This window comes from Pagrus major, chromosome 14, assembly GCF_040436345.1.
Source record: "Pagrus major chromosome 14, Pma_NU_1.0".
In the NCBI taxonomy this organism is placed as follows: domain Eukaryota; kingdom Metazoa; phylum Chordata; class Actinopteri; order Spariformes; family Sparidae; genus Pagrus; species Pagrus major.
In genome coordinates, this window is record NC_133228.1 from 9041005 (window position 1) to 9061365 (window position 20361).

Genomic DNA, 20361 nt, shown 5'->3' on the forward strand with positions numbered 1-20361 from the left:
TCTCTTACAAAAACAAACAAATTAAAATTATCAACAGAATGTGAAGAAATAACAGTTTTGACATTATGATGTCTTTGTATTGTGTTTAGTTAGCCCCAGCCCATGCTGTTTCACAGCTCCTGTGCTAGCGGCCTTAACACCAATACATCCCCTGTAATCTGAGCTACCACTCTGGCTAACTGAGCTAACTAGCTAATGGTAGCTACAGTTAGAAGCAGTGGTGTGTGGTTAGTCTGGTGATAATCTGTTTTGACCATGAATTCCACAGGATGCAATTTTTTATTTTATTTATTTATTTATTTGTTTTTTTTTTTTACATATTTCACCTTTAAGGCAGCAGTAATACAACAAAAATAAAACAAAACAAGGCCTAAGTCATAGTAAAACACTGACAGGGACCATTTCAATGCACAATTTTACTTTAAGACTTAATAAAGTAATTAATAAAAAATTAATTACTGAATTAAAAATTAAATAAAAATAAAAATAGGCCTACAATGAGGTAAAGATACAAATTCACTGAAGTAGAAGTATGTCATAGTGTGGTATTAATACTTTTATACTTCACTGCTTTTTAACAATGTAGCTACAGGGAGGAGGGGGTGTGTGTGTGAGAGAGAGAGAGACAGAGAGGGGGAGAGAGCTAGGCTGTCACTGGCCGGTGCGGTGTGTGTGTGTGTGTGTGTGTGTGTGCAGCAGCAACAGCAGCAGCAGCAGCTCGGCTCCGGCAGCAGACGGCGGCTCCATCTACCGTCCCCCTCCGATCATCTCCATTCTGCCCCTTCTCCTCCTTCCGCTCGCTGCTCTATCTTCCGCAGCCGGCTCGGCGACATGTCCGCCAGACCAGGATTTTACCGGCAGGAGCTGAACAAGACCGTGTGGGAGGTTCCGGAGCGGTACCAGAACCTGACGCCGGTGGGCTCCGGAGCATACGGCTCGGTGTGGTGAGTGTGAGTGTGTGTGTGTGTGTGTGTGTGTGTGTGTGCGGGGCGGGTGGAGGGGCGAGGCTGCACAGCCACAACATTTACCGTATGTTGGTCATGATGCATCAGCATAGCGATGCGTTCATGTTCGTGTCGGTCATAGGAGAGCTGCGTGTGGAAACTCATGTTTGGGGTTGTATTGTTGTCATTGTTGGTATCATTACCAGCTTATTATTATTATTATTATTATTATTATTATTATTATTATTATTACTACGCCTTTCAGCTTCGTTGTCAATATCACTGGAAAAAAAACATAAAATAATGCACTTATTTTATGTTTAAATATCCATATTGAAGTATTTCTTCATGTATACTGTTGTCAGCCACATAGGTAGACACAGCAGGTCTGCTTGACTTGTTTTTATCCCACAGCCTACTGTCTGCTGTCTATATGTGTGGAGGGGAGTTAAAGAATGAGACAGCATCAGCACAGGAATTTCCCAAATACCACCAACCCCCCCACCTCAGCCCACACACACTAACACACACTCACAGTCTCTATACTCTAATTTGAGGAGCTACCCTGCATCTGCATCCCCATCTGGTACCCGCTGCTCTCCCTGACTAACACAATGCAGGGCTGACACCAGGTGCACGCATCATTTAACATATCCAGAAGCTGCACACAGCCACCCTCCTCTCCGTTAGCCTCTGTCCCACTGTCTGGTCTGGATGCAGACATCTCCAGCGTTGGAACATGCAATTGCTCAGCCGGTGGGATCCCGTTGCCATGGCGATGTGTCATGGTGATAACCACCTCCGTCAGTCAATATTAATTAAGCTGTAATAGAAGGCTGATGGTTACCTCAGGAAATGCTTGACTGACGGATCCCAGTGGACTCATCACAGTTTCGAATCACGAGTAAGATGTCAGAGAGGAATTTTACTGGTTTCCAGCTCTGTATCACCACAGTGTTGGTAATCAACTGAACAATGGTAAACTTACTCTCAGAGGCCAACAAATCATCCAAATGACGCAAAAATGGTGCATCCTCAGGCGGATTTTAGGGCTGTTGAATCACATGCAGAATTTACTTCCACGACACGAGGAGTATAGTCAGATCAAGAGGAGGGCGTCTCACCAAACTCCGATCGAACTGTCTAAACCAGGCAGTGCTGATAAACTACAAAGCAAGATTCTTTTACTATAATGTCTACATCAAAACACTTGAGGCGAGAAACAGACAGTGAACAGGATGGTGTTGGTTCATATTTGATCAGCACTGCCTTGTTTTACAGTTTGATCAGAGCTTATTCAGCCTCTGTTTTCACAGCACAGAAACAATATGGCAGCCACTTCCGGTTCACGAACTTTCTCTTCTTTTTCTCACCATATTGGTCCGGTGACCAATTAGGTTTTGACCAAATGAGAATACCACAGCCCATTTTTTTCCTGTTTTCTCTGGTCACGTAGCAACAATTTCAAAATGATCTTCGTCTTCCCAGCCGTGAAATACTTCTTCAAGCTTTTCTACGAAAGCTTGCACGCTGGCAGTAAGAAGTAATAATGTTGATATATTGATATGTATATATTTGATGTATGATGTTTGATATGTATTGATATGTTGATATCAGTCAGAGATTGATCCTGGCAGGTTTGGCCGAACACTAAACAATGAAGAAACAAAATTCATCGGAAGACGTTCTGTAGTTGTGAAAGGAAGACTCTTTCTGCAATCGCATTATGAAATGTAACTTTTGTGAAATCCAATCACCCTCACAGTAAACCTAGTCTTGGCCCACTGATGACACCCCTGACTCGAGCATATGCCCACTGAGCCTTCCCAGACTACCATGAGAAAAAAAATCAAAATTCATAGGCCAGCTTTGCTACACTGTATGCTCCCCAATCCTGTAAGGCTGAGTCCAAATCCTGTGATGCTTTCTACCAAGAGGATGAGAGAGGCGGAAGATTTAATGTCTCTAAGTCCAAATTTCTCCAGACGGAGCGCTCACTCTGTGCTGTTTAGGAGACAGTCTGGAATAGGATGCTAAGTTCTGATTCATCATTTCTTGTTTGGAGCGTTGTCTGTGTGGGCGAAGAAGAATCCCTAACTGACACTTCAGGCTGAGTTTACTGCTTCTTATTCTCACAGTGTCAGAGCTGTTTGTCCCAGAAGTGCAGGAGAGTGTTTGGGTTATCGTCATCGATTCAGGTCTTGTGCACTGTGTGTCATATTAGGAACTAACATTTTGGCAGGAAACTGATATGGAGCTCATATGTCGGCCTGTTCAGCCACACCCATTGCTACTGCCTGCGTCCACAGAAGGGAGGTTTTATCTAAACAACAGCTGACTTCCTGTCAAATCAGATGCTAATTAAGACACTGTATGAACACGCAGGAGATGGGATGTGCTTCTCTGTCGGAGCTCCACTTTCTGATTCAGGCTCCCACAGGAGTATTTTGTGCACAAACATCTTGCCAACATGGCAGCTTTTAAAGCTCGGCTCAGAATAGCACAAGAGTAAAAATGTAGATGGATCATGACTTTGCTTTCAGATGTTTGACTCGCCCTCAGAAGTATAAGCACACTGGTATTTTTGGAGCATGAAACTGCCATGGTTGAGGTTTGATTCCAGTTTTGGACACTCATGCGGCATGTGAAATGTTATCAAAGCATCCATTTATGGAACATGAAGCTTGTCTTTGTTTACAGAAAATAATTGACATTTGTCACTCATGATCTCTAAAGGTTCGGTTCAGTTGGTGTAAACATAGAGTTCATGTCCGTCTATTGTTGACTATTTTCAGCTATTTTCTCACAGAGAAGAGAGATGTCATTTTAACTGCAATAAACCTTATTAAAGACGACATTAGGCTCATTTTCAGGTTCATAATTTTACTTTGCGTTACTAGTAGAATACTAGCTTTAATGCTCAGAAAACAACAGTTTTCTCTGTCTGAAACGCTCTGTTTTAAGCTCCTGTCTCTTTAAGGATCCCCCTTCTGAATACCCAGTCTGCTCTGATTGGTCAGCTCACACAGGCCTGAGCCAGCAACGTTAGCAACAATGGAGCAGCTGTGCTAAATCAATTCTTATGTGTTTGACATCCTGGTGTAGCACCAGGACATATATAAAACAGAGGAAAAAGAAAAAAACAAAAAAGCATAATAGGTCTCCTTAAATGATATGTTTTGGCTCGAAACGATGACGGTGTAAGGACCAAAAACATCACGTTTAGCTATCGATTTCTATTGTTTATCCATAACTTTGGTGTCCCCAAGCTTTTGTTTGTCACACAGGACATGATGTGTTTAATATGTCTGGAATTACAAGAAGAACTCGAAGCGACAGAAAGAGACAAAGTTTTTCTCCTCCTGTTTTAATCACTGCACCTTCTGAGCTGTTATATTTCTCAGGGCATCACATCGACAGCGTGTAAGTGTGAAAGATGGCGCTGGTGAAGTGCCCAGACTTTACTAAAAACTCTTTCTTAAATTAAACACGCACACACAAAGAACATTCCTCCACACACCACCCGGCATTGCCCTGCATTGTTAATGTTGATCTCGAGCCATTGTCAGTGACTTTCTCATGGTAAAGCTCGATTAGCAATCAGTTGGGGGATGGCGGCTCGGAGTGCGACATATGTATGCGTGCGTGGCGATGTAGGGGGGTTTGGATCGTCCCACAGTCTACCTCTTGAGATGCACAGTAAAACGGCTCTCATCGTTTATCTCACATAGCGGCGTGTTCTCTTTGTAAAGCCTCTTGAGGCTGCAGACCTGAGGTCAAGGATCCCACAAGATCATATAATCCATTATAGCTCGAGCTGAGGAACCTATACCCCCATCACCCACGGGAGAAGGGGATCCTAATGACACAGAAATAGAACTTAGAAAGAGAATACTGGAGTAGTTACAAGGGAGTATATGAAGGAATGAGATTTAAGAGCTGCAAAGCACAACCACCAGAGAGAGAGAGAGAGGGGCATCATAAATACAGAGCTGATTGAATAATTTAACATGCAGTGCCTCTTGAATTTTGATAAGTCATGAGACAAAAAGTTTGGAGGACTGTACGCAGTCATATCTCTCTCCTAATCCACACTCATTGTCTTCTCATCTTCCTCATCCCATTGAATATTCTCTTTTCTGCTTCTGTTCTCGAGACCGAAATTGTGGCAATTTTTGGGCCGGGCGAGACTGAATGTCAGGAGGGAATATGCACTAAGACGATCAAGGCTGCTTTCATCTCATATCAGCATATGTAACATCTGTTCAGCGAACCAGAACTCTGGCACGAAGCCTCTCATTTGGTTAACTATGAATAAAACATGACTGCCTAATTTTCACCTGTCAAAATTGTTATGTCTCAGCTTGTCGGTTGGTTGATTGGAAATATGATGAACGGAGCCGAAAAACGAGATTGGGGTTCTGATTTGTTGCTCATCTTGTTTGGGTAGCTGGACGGTTATTGAGTGACTGCAGTGCAATTTAAAAGACATGGCTGCGCGCATGCTTAATGATAGTGTATGTGTGTGAGCAAGTGAGGGTATGTGTGTGTATATCTGGAGGAATTCAGATTCAGATGAGAAATTGATGCGACACAGCCAGTTCGCATAGTTAGCATAGTTAGCGTTAACGACTTCACGCAGGTGGAAACAGCTGGCCTTTCAACAAAATCTGACAAAGTCACTGCGTCTGGACAAGAAAGAGTCCCACATGTCTCTCTGTGAACCACAAATTGTAATTTTGACACATCTTTTTCATTAATTATTAATTAATTAATTAATTATTATTATTTCAAATTAAGTAAATGAGACATAATTAGTGAGTTTAAGAGTTGCTGAGAGAGTGATTTCGCTACCTTTGGACAGAGCTATGTTAGCTCTTCCCCTGTTTCCAGACTTTAGGCTAAGCTAAGATGAATAGCTGCTGGCTGTGACTTAAAGGCGTTATTGATAACACATTGCTAATGCTATCTAGCTAACATTGGGGCAGTACAGTATGCTCAGCGCAGTCTGTAGAAATCAGCCATTCTTACATCTTTTTTCCCACAAACTGGCAACTACCAAGACTGTTGATCACTGACGAAACAAAAAATAATGTTTTTGAGGAAAAGAGATACCTTTATTCTGCACCTTTCTCCATGCTCCGTAGATGCATGTGTTGTATTGGAAGCCTGTTGTTAGTTTATGTTAGCGGACCCCATTTCTGAACCCATTCTCATCCTTTGGACTGTCTGTGAAATCCGACCCCAATAAATTAAACGGATACATGAAAGTATGAAAAGAATTGCTCCAAATTGTTACACAGAGCCCCTTTCACATTCAGCATACACATGTAAAAAAAAAGTATCGTCCCATTAAATTAGAGAATTTCCTTAAATGCATAAAATTGGCTGCAGTTTGGGATGCAAGGAACGAACTCGGTAGATTATAATTTCCTCTCTCTATTTGCAAGAGTCAGTCCCCTCCTCCCATTTCAAATATATGCTAATCATATAGGTTTTTCCTTCTAATTTAATGAGAATGAATCACATTAACTGATAAGATGAGAAAATGTGCATGAAACCACTTTTCCTTTGTGGATAAACAGTGTACTTGAATCATCTCACGTTGGATATTAGCTGCCCCCTCCCCCTCTTCCTTTTTGAAACCGGAGGAGCATTAAGTGCTTTGATATAAAAAAAAAAGAAAACAATACCGAGACAAGAGAAGAGGAGAGAAATCGATGCTCGCTCGATCTGTGTGTGTGTGTGTGTGTGTGTGCTGACAGCAGTGCAGTCCGACCCATGTATGGAAGATGGCAGGGAGGGAAGGTATGTGAGAGGCCTGGTTCATGTCAGAGATGGAGGAGACCGGCTGCTGTCCTGGATGAAGCTCGGCAGGGACATCCGGACTGGCAGCAGGAGTCAAGACGCATGGATGCACTCAGCTGTGCAGGAGAGTAGTTTACTCATGCATGTGAACATTACAGGTCACCATGAAGTGATACAGTATTATTTACACTGAGCTTCATACTGTGGACAAACAGGAGACACGCATCATTTGGTGGGCACTGCTGGTCTGTTTCAGGATAAAGCATAACTGCTGTGAGCTGCAGGTTTCCAGGAAAAAAGAAATGACAGGAATTGATGGTTGCACAGGCCCCCTCCATGGATAGATTGGGTACATTTTAGAAAGAAGAGAGAAGATGGTGTGCGCGAAAAAGCCCCAATAAAATACAGTCAGACCAGAAACTGTTTCTGCAGAATGGTTGCAGGCTGCCAAGGCTACGCTGTGTGCCTTCATCATGTCCTTGTATAGGCTACTGCAAAGGACACATTCAGAATGAGATCATGAAGATGTCAGATATTGAAGGGATAGTTTTAAATTGTGGGAAATATGCTTTTCACTGTGTGTGAGATAAGAAGACTGATACCACTCTCATATGTGCATGTTAAATATAAAATAAGATACTGCCAAGAGATGGTTAGCATACGTTAGAATACAGACTGGAAACAGAGGGAAACAGCTAGCATAGCTGTCCGAAGGCTAAAAAAAAAAATCCTTGTCAGACAATTGTGTTGTCCTTTAAGGTCAATTTGTTTAGTCAGTCGTGAAAATGAAGAGAGTTTGTTTATTTAGTTTGTTTAGGCATAAAAAATCGTCAAAACGACACAGTGCTCCTTTATGACTGTCACTGAACATCATTCAGGGAGAAATCTATGGTTGAAGAGTCAGTTATCGCACCAACAATAGAATAACATGGTGCTGAGTTTTTTGTTTTTTTTCACACAGTAAAGAAGTTCTTGTTATTGCCTCGGTATTCTGTGTCACTATCTCCACCCTCACCCAGAACTGACGGCTCAATATGACAGCTCTTGTATTCTGCTGCCCCCAAAAAGATCTTTTTAGTAAACGATGACACGGCACATTGTGGTTTCAACAGAAGTTCACCTCATTACTGCAGAAATTCCTGAAATGAACACACATCAGAAAAACGTCAAGTGTGTGCAAGAGGGGATTTTTTTCGGTTAAGTAAACAGGAATTAGCCAGAAAAACAGATGGTATACGCCACATGACAGAGTGTTAACCATACATCGAGTCTGTCGGCTCTACATGTAAAGGACAGAGTGAATCTTCCTTCAAATGGCCTTTTTCCAGTGTTTCACTTCTTCCTTCTTGCTCTGTCACTGCAGTGCTGTGCAGCATTTCTCAATTCTCACCCCTTTCCTTCCTGTTTGTCTGTTCCGCTCTCTGATGCCTGTAGTATTAGTATTATTATGGCTGCGAGTGTTGAAAAGCTGGCAGGACTGAAAAGACATCGGCACCACAAAGGCAGCGGAATGAGCGGCAGCAGGGCTCGGCGCTCGACATGTGGAATGGCATTTACATTTCAAAAGAGGCAGACTAAATAAACCACGGCACTTTTACAATATCTGACATGCTCACTTCTCTTGTTCCACCACATCCTCTGTCACCATCTCCTACTCTCTCTGCATCCGTTTGTCATTCTCTGTTTCTATACATAGACGTACTCTCGGAGTCTAAAGCTGATATCAAGTTTGACATTTTGGGAGTAATAGGGGATAAAGAGTGGACAGCAGCTAGCTTGGCTTTGTCCAAAAGTAACATAGGCTAATCTGCCAAACACCACTTGTGAGACCCAGTAATTAACACGCTCCATTTTGATTGTTTAGTCTCTTTAAAAAAATAAATGTCAAAACAACAATTTTTCACCAGGAGACAATGTGCTGGATTTAAATGTAGCCTAGCTTAGCATGATGACAGGAAGCGGGGAACAGCTCAGCTAGCTGCGTCCGAAAGATACAAAATCAGAGGAAGTAACTGTAACAAATGTGTTTTAGTACAGATTAAACAAAGGAGATGGGGAATGTTGGTGAGTAAGCATTAACCATGTTCATAAACCTACCTTTGGACACAGCTAGGCTAGCCGTTTCACCCCATTTCCAGTGTTTAGTCTATTGGCTGTAGCTAGCGACATAAATAGGACATGAGAGTGGTATGAATTTAATTATCTAACTCTTGGCAAGAAAGCGAATAAACTCATTTCCCAAAATGTCAAACTACTTCATTATTTTTACTGCTTTTTTGGGTTTGTTTTTTTATGGAATTTGCATTTTTATGTCCATTTACAATAAAAGCCATATGGTTTTAAATAAAAAAAGAAACTCAACTTTGGGAAGTCATCATATCAATGACACTAGCTTTAGTAAACAACAAGTTTTAATGGATTATTTCTCTCTCTGTTCTCTCTCCAGCTCGGCCTATGATGTGGTCCTACGACAGAAGGTTGCGGTGAAGAAACTGTCCAGGCCTTTTCAGTCTCTGATCCACAGCCGGCGCTCCTACCGGGAACTCAGGCTGCTCAAGCACATGAAACATGAGAATGTGAGTGCTCCTCATGATAGTACCCAGAGACAGACAGACAGACGCAGCTCCCTGCGTGCTTCCGCTCTGTTATTGATCAGCTCTGCTTGTCTCGTGTCTTGCCCCTGCAGGTAATAGGGCTGCTGGACGTCTTCACACCTGCTGCAGCGTTAGAGGACTTCAATGAACTGTAAATCCTTTTTCCTACAAGCTACACAGCTGTTCACGTTTCATAAAAAATACACAAAGATTCTGTGATCAGAGGGCAGGGTGGTGTAGGTGGAGGTTATCCTAGGGGGATTACAAGCTCGCAATAAATGACGGTTGCCATGGCAGCATCACTATGTTCGTCCCCAACCCCCCATTCACTCGTACGCTCTCCCCCTTTTCCACAGCTACCTGGTGACTAACCTGATGGGCGCAGACCTCAATAACATCGTTAAATTTCAGAGGTTGTCAGACGAGCACGTGCAGTTCTTAATTTACCAGCTTCTCCGTGGCCTCAAGGTACCTGCATAATGACACACCTGCTGTATGCCGTACTGAATGCTGCATGAATAATACATGTGTTATACTGGATATATGCAGATATCGTTTCAGTGGTTCCATGTCGTTTTTTTTCTGATGTTCTCCCACAGCCCTGACACATGAACTGGATTACAATTGAACTGTTGATATTTAGGTTGCTATGCTCAAGTCTGATTTTATACTATTAACTTAAAGTAGCGGAATTTGGTCATTTACACCATTTATCTGTTATTTCAGCCACCTTATTCAACCATCCATCCATTACCGTCAGTTACATAATTCAACTATAATTTAAAAGTAAAGTATAAAAGTATTTATAACCATTAAATCCTTTTATTTTAAGCTAACGATCTCAACTATCTCTCAAAGGGGCAATTTGTAAGATGTGGTCAGAAAATGTAATTCAAAAAAATTAAAAAATTAACTCACATTATGTGACTGGTCAGAGCCACTGTAAATCACCTCCATACTGTTGCCCCCGTCTTCACACTTGCATCTCTTGGTCTGACAGGCTATGTTCAGTCTCAGTCTGGTGTCCAGCTGTGTTCACCGGAAGCCCTGTTTAGCTGACCCCCGTGGCTCCCCTTGACTGGTCGTGGTTCGACTAGACATCTGTCAGATAATAGGGCTTCTGAGCACCACAGCTAATTGAGCTACTTGCTAACAGCAGCTAGTCGCAATAGCCAAAGATAGCTACAGCAAAGAGTAAAGAGAGCAGCAGTTAGCGGTTATGCTGCTCCCTATACTGTAGTTTTGAAACTACCTTCAAATTCTGGCCATTTCCTTCAAAATACACCTTAAACTATTTTAATTATGTAAACTATCTATTAATTTTAGCTAACTATGATAACTGTTTATCCTTTAAGCTGTTTAATTCAACCATGAATCCATTACTTCCCTCTGTTTCCAACCTACCTCAACTGTTACTGTCGCTTGCTAACTAGTCTTCACACAGTAACAGGTGTTACAGCTGACCTTTTTGTGGTTTAGAAATTTGTTGTGAACTGGGGTCACCTGTCAGCAGTCTTTCTGTCAGAAATATGAACCCACAGTCTATGTTGCAGCAACACTCCTTATATTTATCCTAAGCTTGACATCCTGTTATTCTTCATGAATTCTGCCCAAAGCCTGCGTGCTAACACTGAGTCAGTCCAGCAGCCAGCAGGGCCGGCTGTTCAGCCTTCCCGGTTACCATGAGGCAGACAAAAGCAGTCTCCCTTTAGATGGGGGGCTATATGGTAAACTGCACTGTTGACCCCTGTGTCCCTTTATGTCCTCTCTCTCTCTCCCCCCTCTCTCCTCCCCCATCCTCCGGCCCCACCCCGCCGCCTGTCGAACAGTACATCCATTCAGCGGGATTGATCCACAGAGTGAGTGCCTCCTTGTTGCCCTTCTTGTCATTTTTGACCATCAAGTTTGAGAACGCATAAAAGCACTTGCCTGCTTTAAAAGAAAAATAAACCCATTTTAACTTCTTAACACAGATTTCCCTTAATATTTCCCTTAAAATAGCACTTTACTGTCTGATAGTACCATCATCAAAGATATGTGACGTTTACACAGTGAAATTCTCAAGCCCAGTACTGCATGTTTTACATGTCCGCACCATTCATTCAAACCAAAGTATTCTGGATGTCTTTTGTGTGATCTTGTTCACCTTCATACACAGCTCAGTAGGACATTTTTGGAGACCATTTTTTAGGAAACTCTGGAAACTCCACTAGATGAAGTTATGTATGTTGGAACGCTGTTTGGCTGCAGAGCATACTTGAATTTCAGTCTTTGAAAATGGATTGTAGCCTTTTTAAGAGAAGTAGAGTATCTACTTTTTATGGTCCTTCAAGGTTGTTAAAGTTGGGTGAAATCCAATCCAGTGAATATTTAATAACTGGCTACAAATAGAAAAGCTGATTAGCAACTTAAATCTGATTGTGCAGTAGTGTTAAATAAACAGGAAAGGCTGAGCTGTTTTATATTCATATCTATCCCTCTATCTGCAGATACATCTTTATTCTAATCATGTTTCTCTCCTCCTCTGCTTTACTATCTTTGCCAGGACCTCAAGCCGAGCAACGTGGCAGTAAATGAGGACTGTGAGCTGAGGGTGAGACTGATGTTCAGATTGAAGTGTAAACCAGTGTAGAGATCCTTCACTCCAACCTGTTAGCTCCATCAATTAAAAAAAACTGCCTTCCTGTCCTGCAGATACTTGACTTTGGATTGGCCAGACAGACAGATGACGAGATGACAGGGTACGTGGCGACACGCTGGTACAGAGCGCCGGAGATCATGCTGAACTGGATGCACTATAATCAGAACGGTAGGACACCATCACACTACAGACAGTTAATAAGCTTTTTTTTCTCTGAAGCAAATGAAATGTAATTTAAACTCTGTTGTTTTTCTCTTCCAGTTGATATTTGGTCAGTGGGATGCATTATGGGAGAGCTCCTGAAGGGAAAAGTCCTATTTCCTGGCACTGACTGTATCCTTTTTATCAGTCTGGCAAGAGCCCGCTGCAATTTGCAACCTTTTTTCCCTCTTAGCGTCAACCTCCCATTACCTCCGTAAAGTGCCCTGTGGATGCAGACCTCTTGTGGATTTGCATTACAATCCGAGGCCTTTCTGGAGGGGAGGCGCATCAACAGAGAGAAGTGGGGAATGAATGGGAGCGATGACAAAAGGCTGAATTATCTAGGTTGTTGTGTTCGGTATCTAAGTGCAGAGCTAAAACAAATTTGATTTACTGATCTTTGTGTGTCGGGGGACTTGCTGTCTAGAAAATAACTATTGACCTTCAGCTTCATAGTTTCGAGTCTGAGTTGATTTACTATGTGCCAGGATGTCAAATCTGAACAGCCTTTAACTCCTCCTGCATGAAGATATTGACCAGCTGAAGAGAATCATGGAGGTTGTTGGGACTCCGACACCGGATCTGTTGAAGAAGATCTGCTCTGAACATGTGAGAGTGGGAGGATGTTTGGTTTAAAGAGAAAAAGCCTGTCATCCACACACTGTAATGTTGCTGCCACTGACACAGGCAACCTAATTGATTGGTTCATTCCATTGACATGGCTGTTGATTGAATAGTCAATATGTGTGAGTGTTGGGGTGATTGATCGCTAACTGTTTGACACTAAATGATCCATATTGTCACATGCCAAGAGTTGAGCGTTGGTCTGTATTTTGCAGGCGCAGAAGTACATCCAGTCTCTGCCCTTCATGCCCCAGCAGGACCTGGAAAAGATCTTCCGAGGAGCAAATCCACTAGGTGGGCGATGCACGATTGCATTATCAACATCGCAAATTCAATTGCAAGGCTTCGAGAGGCTGCTAAAGCTCAAGTTGCTCCCTCCGTATTGTAAATGAGAAAATTCAGTTACACACATCCTTCACCTCCGTCTGTTTCCGTCTCTGTTAGCTGTCGATCTACTGAAGCGTATGCTGGTTCTGGACTGTGACGGGAGGATCTCGGCCAGCGAGGCTCTGTCCCACCCCTACTTCTCACAGTACCACGATCCGGACGACGAGCCGGAGGCCCCGCCTTACGATCAGACACTGGAGAGTAAAGACCGGACTCTAGAGGAGTGGAAAGGTAAACTGTCATTTGAAAAGGAGCACAATTGACGATTTCCACTGAGACTCGATGTGTTTGCAGCGTATCCATGGCATTATAAAAATGTCCAGATGTTCTTTACTTCTCAGTTTCTTTCAGATGAATGCTCTCACTTCCTTTTGCAAACAATTTTAGAAGGGCCTATTTGATTCGCAGATGAGGAAGTTGCGCATGTTGATACCACAGATCCAAAGTGAGCTTCAAACTGCAGAGCTTTTACTTTGCGGATTATGCAACGATGAGTTTAAACTGGGATGTTTGTCGAGGGGAATGCTGACTACACGGTCAAAGTACTACGGGTTTTGAAATATTTACAGATGCCATTTGTACCGTGATAAATGTGATTACGTTTCATTTCAGAGGGGAGTTTTATGGTTTGTGAAATGCCCCAGAGCTGATGTGAGTCATGGCGGATCATTCTGTGCATTCTGATGTGAAGTTTCTTTGATAGACCAGCTGAACCAGCACAATTATAATGGCACTGTATAAAAGCTTGTGCCAGAGGACTCTTGGTGTTTATTCCAAGTTGACTGTTGTGACAAGGTGACTTCAAACATTTACATCTACTGTACTTAAGTACAACTTTACTTGTATTTTACTTGAGCATTTAAATTTTCTGAGAGAGCATCTCTCATGAGATCGACCACAAATATTATCCCTGCACAGTCTAAACTGTAGCGTTTCATTAAGTCACTGTCATTCAGTGTTTAGAGAGTATTTCTCCTTCCTCTTTGTCTTCCCACCATTTTCTCCTCAGCTTAAGAAACTCCTAAAATGTCCTCCTCCCTACTCCTAATAGATTTTCCCCTCAGGAGCTCTCTTAAGAATATTTTCTTCACAAAGATTTAGTCTTAGTTTTAATTTTATATATAGGTTCCATGGTGTAATGGTTAGCACTCTGGACTTTGAATCCAGTGATCCAAGTTCAAATCTCGGTGGAACCTAGTTTAAAGCAGGTGAGACACAAAAGAGTGCAAATGGTGTTTTACTTTGGGGTGGCTCAGGGGTAGAGCCAGTGTCTTTTTATCGGAAGGTTGCTGGTTTAATTCCCCTGGTCTTCATGTTGAAGTGTCTTTGGGTAAGATACTGATCCTGATGTGCTGCTTGGCACCTTGCATGGCAGCCACCGCCATCAGTGTATGTATGAATTACTGTAAGTCACTTTGGACAAAAGCGTCTGTTAAAAAGTAAAATGCTAAATGTAAGGAAAATGTCAAACTAATAAGAGCAACTCTTAGTCCTAGGTCTAGTACTAGATCTGATAATTGGCCAGGTCTAAAACGGCAAGTATACAGTTTATAAAATACATGTAATTTACTTTTACTTGTATGTTTGATACTTAAGTACATTTCATACTTTAAGACTTGTACTCAAGTACTATTCCTATGGCTGACTTTCACTTTTACCAACGTAATATTTTAACAGGGTATCTTTACTTTTACTCAAGTTTGACTTTTGGGTACTTCTTACAACACTGATTTCAAAGAAGTGTTTTATACCACTCCATTAAAGGGGCACCTTGTAGTTTTTAAGAAGAAATTCAAACTCAGAATTTTAATATTGACAACATTAATATTAATACAAACTCAGAAACACCAGAACCAGAACACTGAAGCTAGAAAGGTGGCAGGGTCCGCCAGATGTAAAAAAACAAAGTGAAACAGTATGAAACTGTGTTGTCCTTTAAGGTCAGTTTGTTTATACAGTTTATTTCCACATTGATTAAAATTGATTCCCCAAAACTACACAGTGCACCTTTGAGTTTTGTCACTAAAAGCAGTTTTAAAAATATTCCTCGCCGTCTCTTTACAAGGCTCACACCTTTCTTTTCCCTTCTCTCTCATGTATGTCAATAGAGTTGGTTTTCGAAGAGGCCAACAGCTTCAAGGCATCCGGCAAGAAGACCGATAGCCTTCAGGTGGAGCAGTAATCCTCTCTCTGCTCCGCCTCGACCCCCACTTGAAGAAGGACCACGTACTCAATGAGTGGGAAAAGGACTGTGGGAGAGAACTCTGCCTCCCCTCTGCTCAGTGTGACTGTGTCTGATTGCCTGTCATGAGTTTATTTGAGCAGCAGGGCAGGACGGTCCCCACGGGGATCGGATGCACACATTGCAAATACAGGGAGAATTTTTAGGATCTGATAGACGGAGCTTTCCATCCAGAAAAGTTGCTTCCTCTTATGTTTCTGCTCAATGAGGGTAAAAAAAGGAGGAACCAGTCACTGTGGCTACGTCAGGGATCGCAGAGGACGTGTGGTTTCATACGGGGGAGCAACTTTGGGGAACCGAACTGTGTTTACAGACTGATAGAAGGTTTATCGAAGGATGAAAAAAATGCACACTAGGATTTCCAAAGTGACGACCGAGCGCCGTCTGGCCCCTCATCATGACAAACGCCGTGAGCAGTCAGTGCTTTCATATATGGGATTCATGTTTAAAGGCTTGCAGCAGTGCCACGTCATGCCACATAACAGCTTAGCATCTCGCCTGCATACTACTGCATGATTTATGTGCATTTTATTATTACAGACTATTACTGGTGCTGTATTATAAACCATTAGGACGGCTTATTGCATCTGCCACACAGCTGTAAAAACCAGCCTGAGGGTCAGACAGCGGTGTTACCAGGAAGTGTGACCAACTTTCAAGCCTGTTTTATCTCTATAATTTCCGCACAGTGAAATAAAAAGCAAACAATAAACTACTGCTCTTCCTCAGATGAATGAAAGTCATCCTCACTTGCTTATAGGATAGTAAACACCAACTGTGCTATTAATTAGCAAGGTAATTAATATATGCCAAAGCTGCAGCGGAGAGACTGTGTCGCAGGTCTGTGTTTACAGTGTGACCTTGCCTCTCATATACAATTTCCACTGATGGCTATTTTTCTGATCACCTGTTGGCTTTGGCAGAGCTCCATCAGGTTTCCATAGTTCTCTGCTGAGTCTTTTACAGCCCCCTGTTTGTGTTTACCATAATTAAGATTAGGGGCATTTTGTAAACTGTTAGGAGCAGTTCCCAGGCAGTGTGTGCTGGATAATAATGTATTACCCAACTAGTAGCTCCATGCAAGCAGCGACTGGTCAAACGCTCCAGGCTGATGATTCCTATGACGCAGCCATATTTGGCTGCTTGTGGCAACCAGGGAGCTCATTAGTGATCTTTCATGCTTTTTCAGTGTTATAAACCAGATTCAACGCGCTCATTAGCGTCCAAAGTATCAAAGCGTTGCGGCTGTGCTTTACCCCGATTGTAAGCATTTCAATAACGCTGCAGTTTATAGCTCATTGCGATAGTATTATACCCATCCTGATGAAGGCCTTCACAGGTAACATTTGTATAAGCAGCATGAGCTCAGTGATTCTTACATGAAATGGCCGACTTCCTCACTGTTATTGCGTCACTGTTCTTGCAGCAGTCTTTGTTCTACAAATGTCTTGCTGAGGTAGTAATAATCTGGTTGTGTTAAACCACAGTGTAAAGAGCCAACAAAACCACAGGTTCCTCGGCTTAGTACTGAAGTTCAGTGAAAATGTCAAGAGGTGAAAGACAAAGGTGATATTATGAAATCTAGTATTTTATAGATTTACTGTATATCTGACAGCTGAGCTGACAGATCAGTTATTTTACTCTGTGTACTATCTGGATACAACTTGGATACTAATGGCAGGTGTAAAGCAGATGTCTGTTTTCTAGTTAGTTATTTAAATTAAAGGATAAGTTCACCCAAAAATGAAAATTCAGCCATTATCTACTCACCCATGCTGATGGAAAGCCGGGTGAAGTTGTGTAGAAAGAAACATTTCTGGATTTTCACAGCAAAACAGTGTTGCAGCATTCTCCTAAACAACTGAAGTAGATGGGGACTTGTTTTAAAACGTAGAAAAACAGAAAAACGTAAAATGGCTCCATACAGCTCGTCCTGTGTAATCCACGTCTCCAGAAGCCCCAAGATCTCAAATTGATTTGGAAAGATGTTATCAACACCCTCAATGTGCGCTCAAGTTTGTGCATCCACTTCAAACAGGGTGTGAGCTAATGCTTTTAGCTTAGAAGCTACAGTGAAGAATTTAAAAAAGGTAGTAGATAACGTCGTTTAAAATCAGTTTGGGCTCTTGGGGCTCCTGCAGACTTGAATAACATGTGACCAGCTGGATGGAGCCATTTAATGTTTTTTCAGTTGTTTTTTTTTTTACATTTAAAACAAGTCCCCATCTACTTCAGTTGTTTATGAGTAGATAATGACTGAGTTTTCATTTTTGGGTGAACTTAGCCTTTAACTGACCTTCTACTGCTCCAAGTAGCAGTACTAGGTGCTCTTTAGGCTAGCGAGTGTGCTGCAAGCTACCTTTGACGTTAACCTGGCTAGCTAGGTTAGCTAGTTAGATGAACAACAGAATAAAAAGTAAAGTTAAGGGACTTTCAGTTGGAGTTTAATGAGTAATGCAAGTTGTATATTAATGAGTGATGTTTTTGAGGTTAGTTAGTCTCTCTGACCTCACACCAAGTAGCAGCACAAGTAGCTCTTTACGTTAGCTAAAGAGCTTTAAGCTAGCTCTGATTTTAGGGTTAAAATCAGTTGTGTTAATGTTAATGCTCCTTCTTTGTCATGCAGGTTAAACTGTAGTTTCTTGGCTTCGTCCACGCAAGTTTAACTCAGCCAATGAGATTATTTCTGCCAAAATATCAATTTACCATTTTTGAGGAGCACAAGAAGGAAACTTCCTCTAAACTACAGTATATATATATTTTTTTCCTGTAATGGTACACACTGGAGTGCTACATGTCGCCTTTTGTGCAAGTCGTCCATTAACACTGGATGCAAAATGTTGAATTTACAGTCCAAATGAATCGAATCTGTCTCAGTCAAAGCGTGTACGAGCTCTGAATGTTCAAGTGTTTTGTGCTTATGTGGATGTCGTACAGTATATGTGGTGGAAATGAATAGCAAACTGCAAAATCGAATGTATATGTATGCTGTATGTATGTATGCTATAAGTTAGACGTGTCTTATGAAGATGTCACATGCCACCACGTGTGTGTCAACAGTGTGAAATCATTAAGCAGAATGTCGACTCTCAGTTTTTAAAATGATTCAGATGATTTTTCTCATTCTTCAACGGGTAACATGACTTTGCAAGTCTTGGCTTCAGCAGAATAAACGTCATCATTTCTGTTTGTATGTTTCTTATTCTGTGCAGCATTCAGACACATAGCAGACACCCCTGTCCACATACTCCACCTCTATGGCAACAGTTTGGGAAAGGTTAACCGTTATCCAAGTTTGGTGAGGAGGAATTGGCCTTCATCGAGCCCTGAACTCAACCTTATCCAGCACCACTGGGATTACCTGGAACGTCCACCCAGAGCCCGGCCTTCAGTAGCTACATGCATTAATATTGTGGCTGAAAGGGAGCAGCAGCAGTCAGACACCAACATCTTGTGGAAATCCCTCCTGAAAGACTGGACTTTGGTTGTTCTCATATGGAATAGGATAGAATATAATACAGTATAGTTTATCAATAGAATAGTATATTAGAGAAAGCGACAGTAAACCTATATTATAGTATTACATGCAGACTAAACAACTCATCTGCCCCTGCACTCTCTCTGCTACTAGGGAGAGAAGAGGGCGGATGGCAGCCTCTCTTATCTCCACTCAAATTGCAGACTGAGTATAGTATAGTATAGTATAGTATGGATACAAGTGCAAGTTAGAATCAATGGGCCCGACCAAAGAGTGCAGGTGAATGGAACGAAATGGGTCCATCCCCCCTCTATCGCATACTGAATATGGTTTGGTATAGTCCAGCATAGTAAAGATTAATATAGATTTGAATAGTATAAGACAGTATAGTGTTTAATATAGTATATGATAGTAAAGATTAGAGTAGTAAGAATAGAGTGGTATACTACAGTATGACATGGTGTAGTATACAGAATAGCACACATAACATGATTATACTTAAAGGAACAGTTCGGTCATTATTTACTGATCCTCATGCTGATGGAAAAGTCAGGTGAAGTGTTGTAGTCCACAAAACATTTCTGGAGCTTCACAGCAAAACAGCGTTGCAGCATTATCATAAACAACTGAAGCAGATGGGGACTTGTTTTAAAACTTTAAGAAAAAAATAAAAAATAAATAAAACATAAAATGGCTCCATACTGCTCGTCCACTTGATACCAAATTGATTTAAAAAGATGTTATTTACACCCTTGATGGGCAGTCAAGTCAAGCATGCTAACACTTCTAGCTTAGCAGCTACAGTGATGATTTCGGCTTAAAAAAACGTCTTTTCGGATCAATTTGGGACCTCTGGATTGACTTTTATTACGCCGAACCAATTAATTTTACTTTCAGCTGTTTGTTTTTTTTACTTTTTAAAACGAGTCCCCATCTACTTCAGTTGTTTAGGGGGGACGCTGCAACACTGCTTCTCAGTGAAACAATGTGAAGAAATGTTCTGTGGACTGAAAACTTCTGACTTTCAACAGGCACGAGGTTGAGTAAAAAATAACTGAATTTTCATTTTGGGGTGAACTTCTCCTTTAAGATCAAGCTACATTATTAGATAACATGGACGCTCTGAAGTCTTAAGTAAAGCTTCTATAGGCAGGAACAGTTGTGTTCAAGCATCATAGGAATATTAAAGGAGTTATAACCCCAGTGTGGGCAGATGTTTTGTGGCTTTTTCCCCCACAGTGTGTAGACACACCCATATACTGCCCCGGGCGACCACAAGACATGATTAACAATGTGTGTGTGTGTGTGTGTGTGTGTGTGTGTGTGTGTGTGTGTGTGTGTGTGTGAGTGTGTGTGTGAGTGAGTGTTGGGGGTGTAACAGGCGACCCTACACACAGCTCCACTGGTCTCCTGCTTCAGCTGGAGGAATCTGCGCCGAAACA

The 20361-nt window shown here is 41.8% G+C and overlaps 1 protein-coding gene and 1 non-coding gene across 2 annotated transcripts; both read left to right on the plus strand.

Annotated features, from left to right (window-relative positions):
• Window positions 1-623: 623 nt before the first annotated feature.
• mapk11 (mitogen-activated protein kinase 11) lies at window positions 624-18630 on the plus strand. The gene is made up of 12 exons (XM_073480444.1): window positions 624-944; window positions 9199-9328; window positions 9439-9497; window positions 9703-9814; window positions 11176-11205; window positions 11892-11939; window positions 12041-12155; window positions 12249-12320; window positions 12718-12797; window positions 13028-13106; window positions 13257-13430; window positions 15308-18630. Exons 1-12 carry the CDS (start codon window positions 832-834, stop codon window positions 15379-15381), a joined length of 1086 nt encoding a protein of 361 aa, XP_073336545.1. The 5' UTR covers window positions 624-831; the 3' UTR covers window positions 15382-18630.
• Window positions 14324-14395, plus strand: trnaq-uug (transfer RNA glutamine (anticodon UUG)). The gene has a single exon. It is a non-coding gene; the product is annotated as a tRNA-Gln (tRNA).
• Window positions 18631-20361: the final 1731 nt, after the last annotated feature.

What these genes read in the sequence shown, in the direction of transcription:
- mapk11 (XM_073480444.1), top strand. Translation starts at nt 832, where the DNA reads ATGTCCGCCAGACCAGGATTTTACCGGCAGGAGCTGAACAAGACCGTG. An exon ending in CAGCGGGATTGATCCACAGA is followed by an intron (nt 11,206 to 11,891) that starts GTGAGTGCCTCC and finishes TATCTTTGCCAG; the next exon opens with GACCTCAAGCCGAGCAACGT. An exon ending in CCTATTTCCTGGCACTGACT is followed by an intron (nt 12,321 to 12,717) that starts GTATCCTTTTTA and finishes TCCTGCATGAAG; the next exon opens with ATATTGACCAGCTGAAGAGA.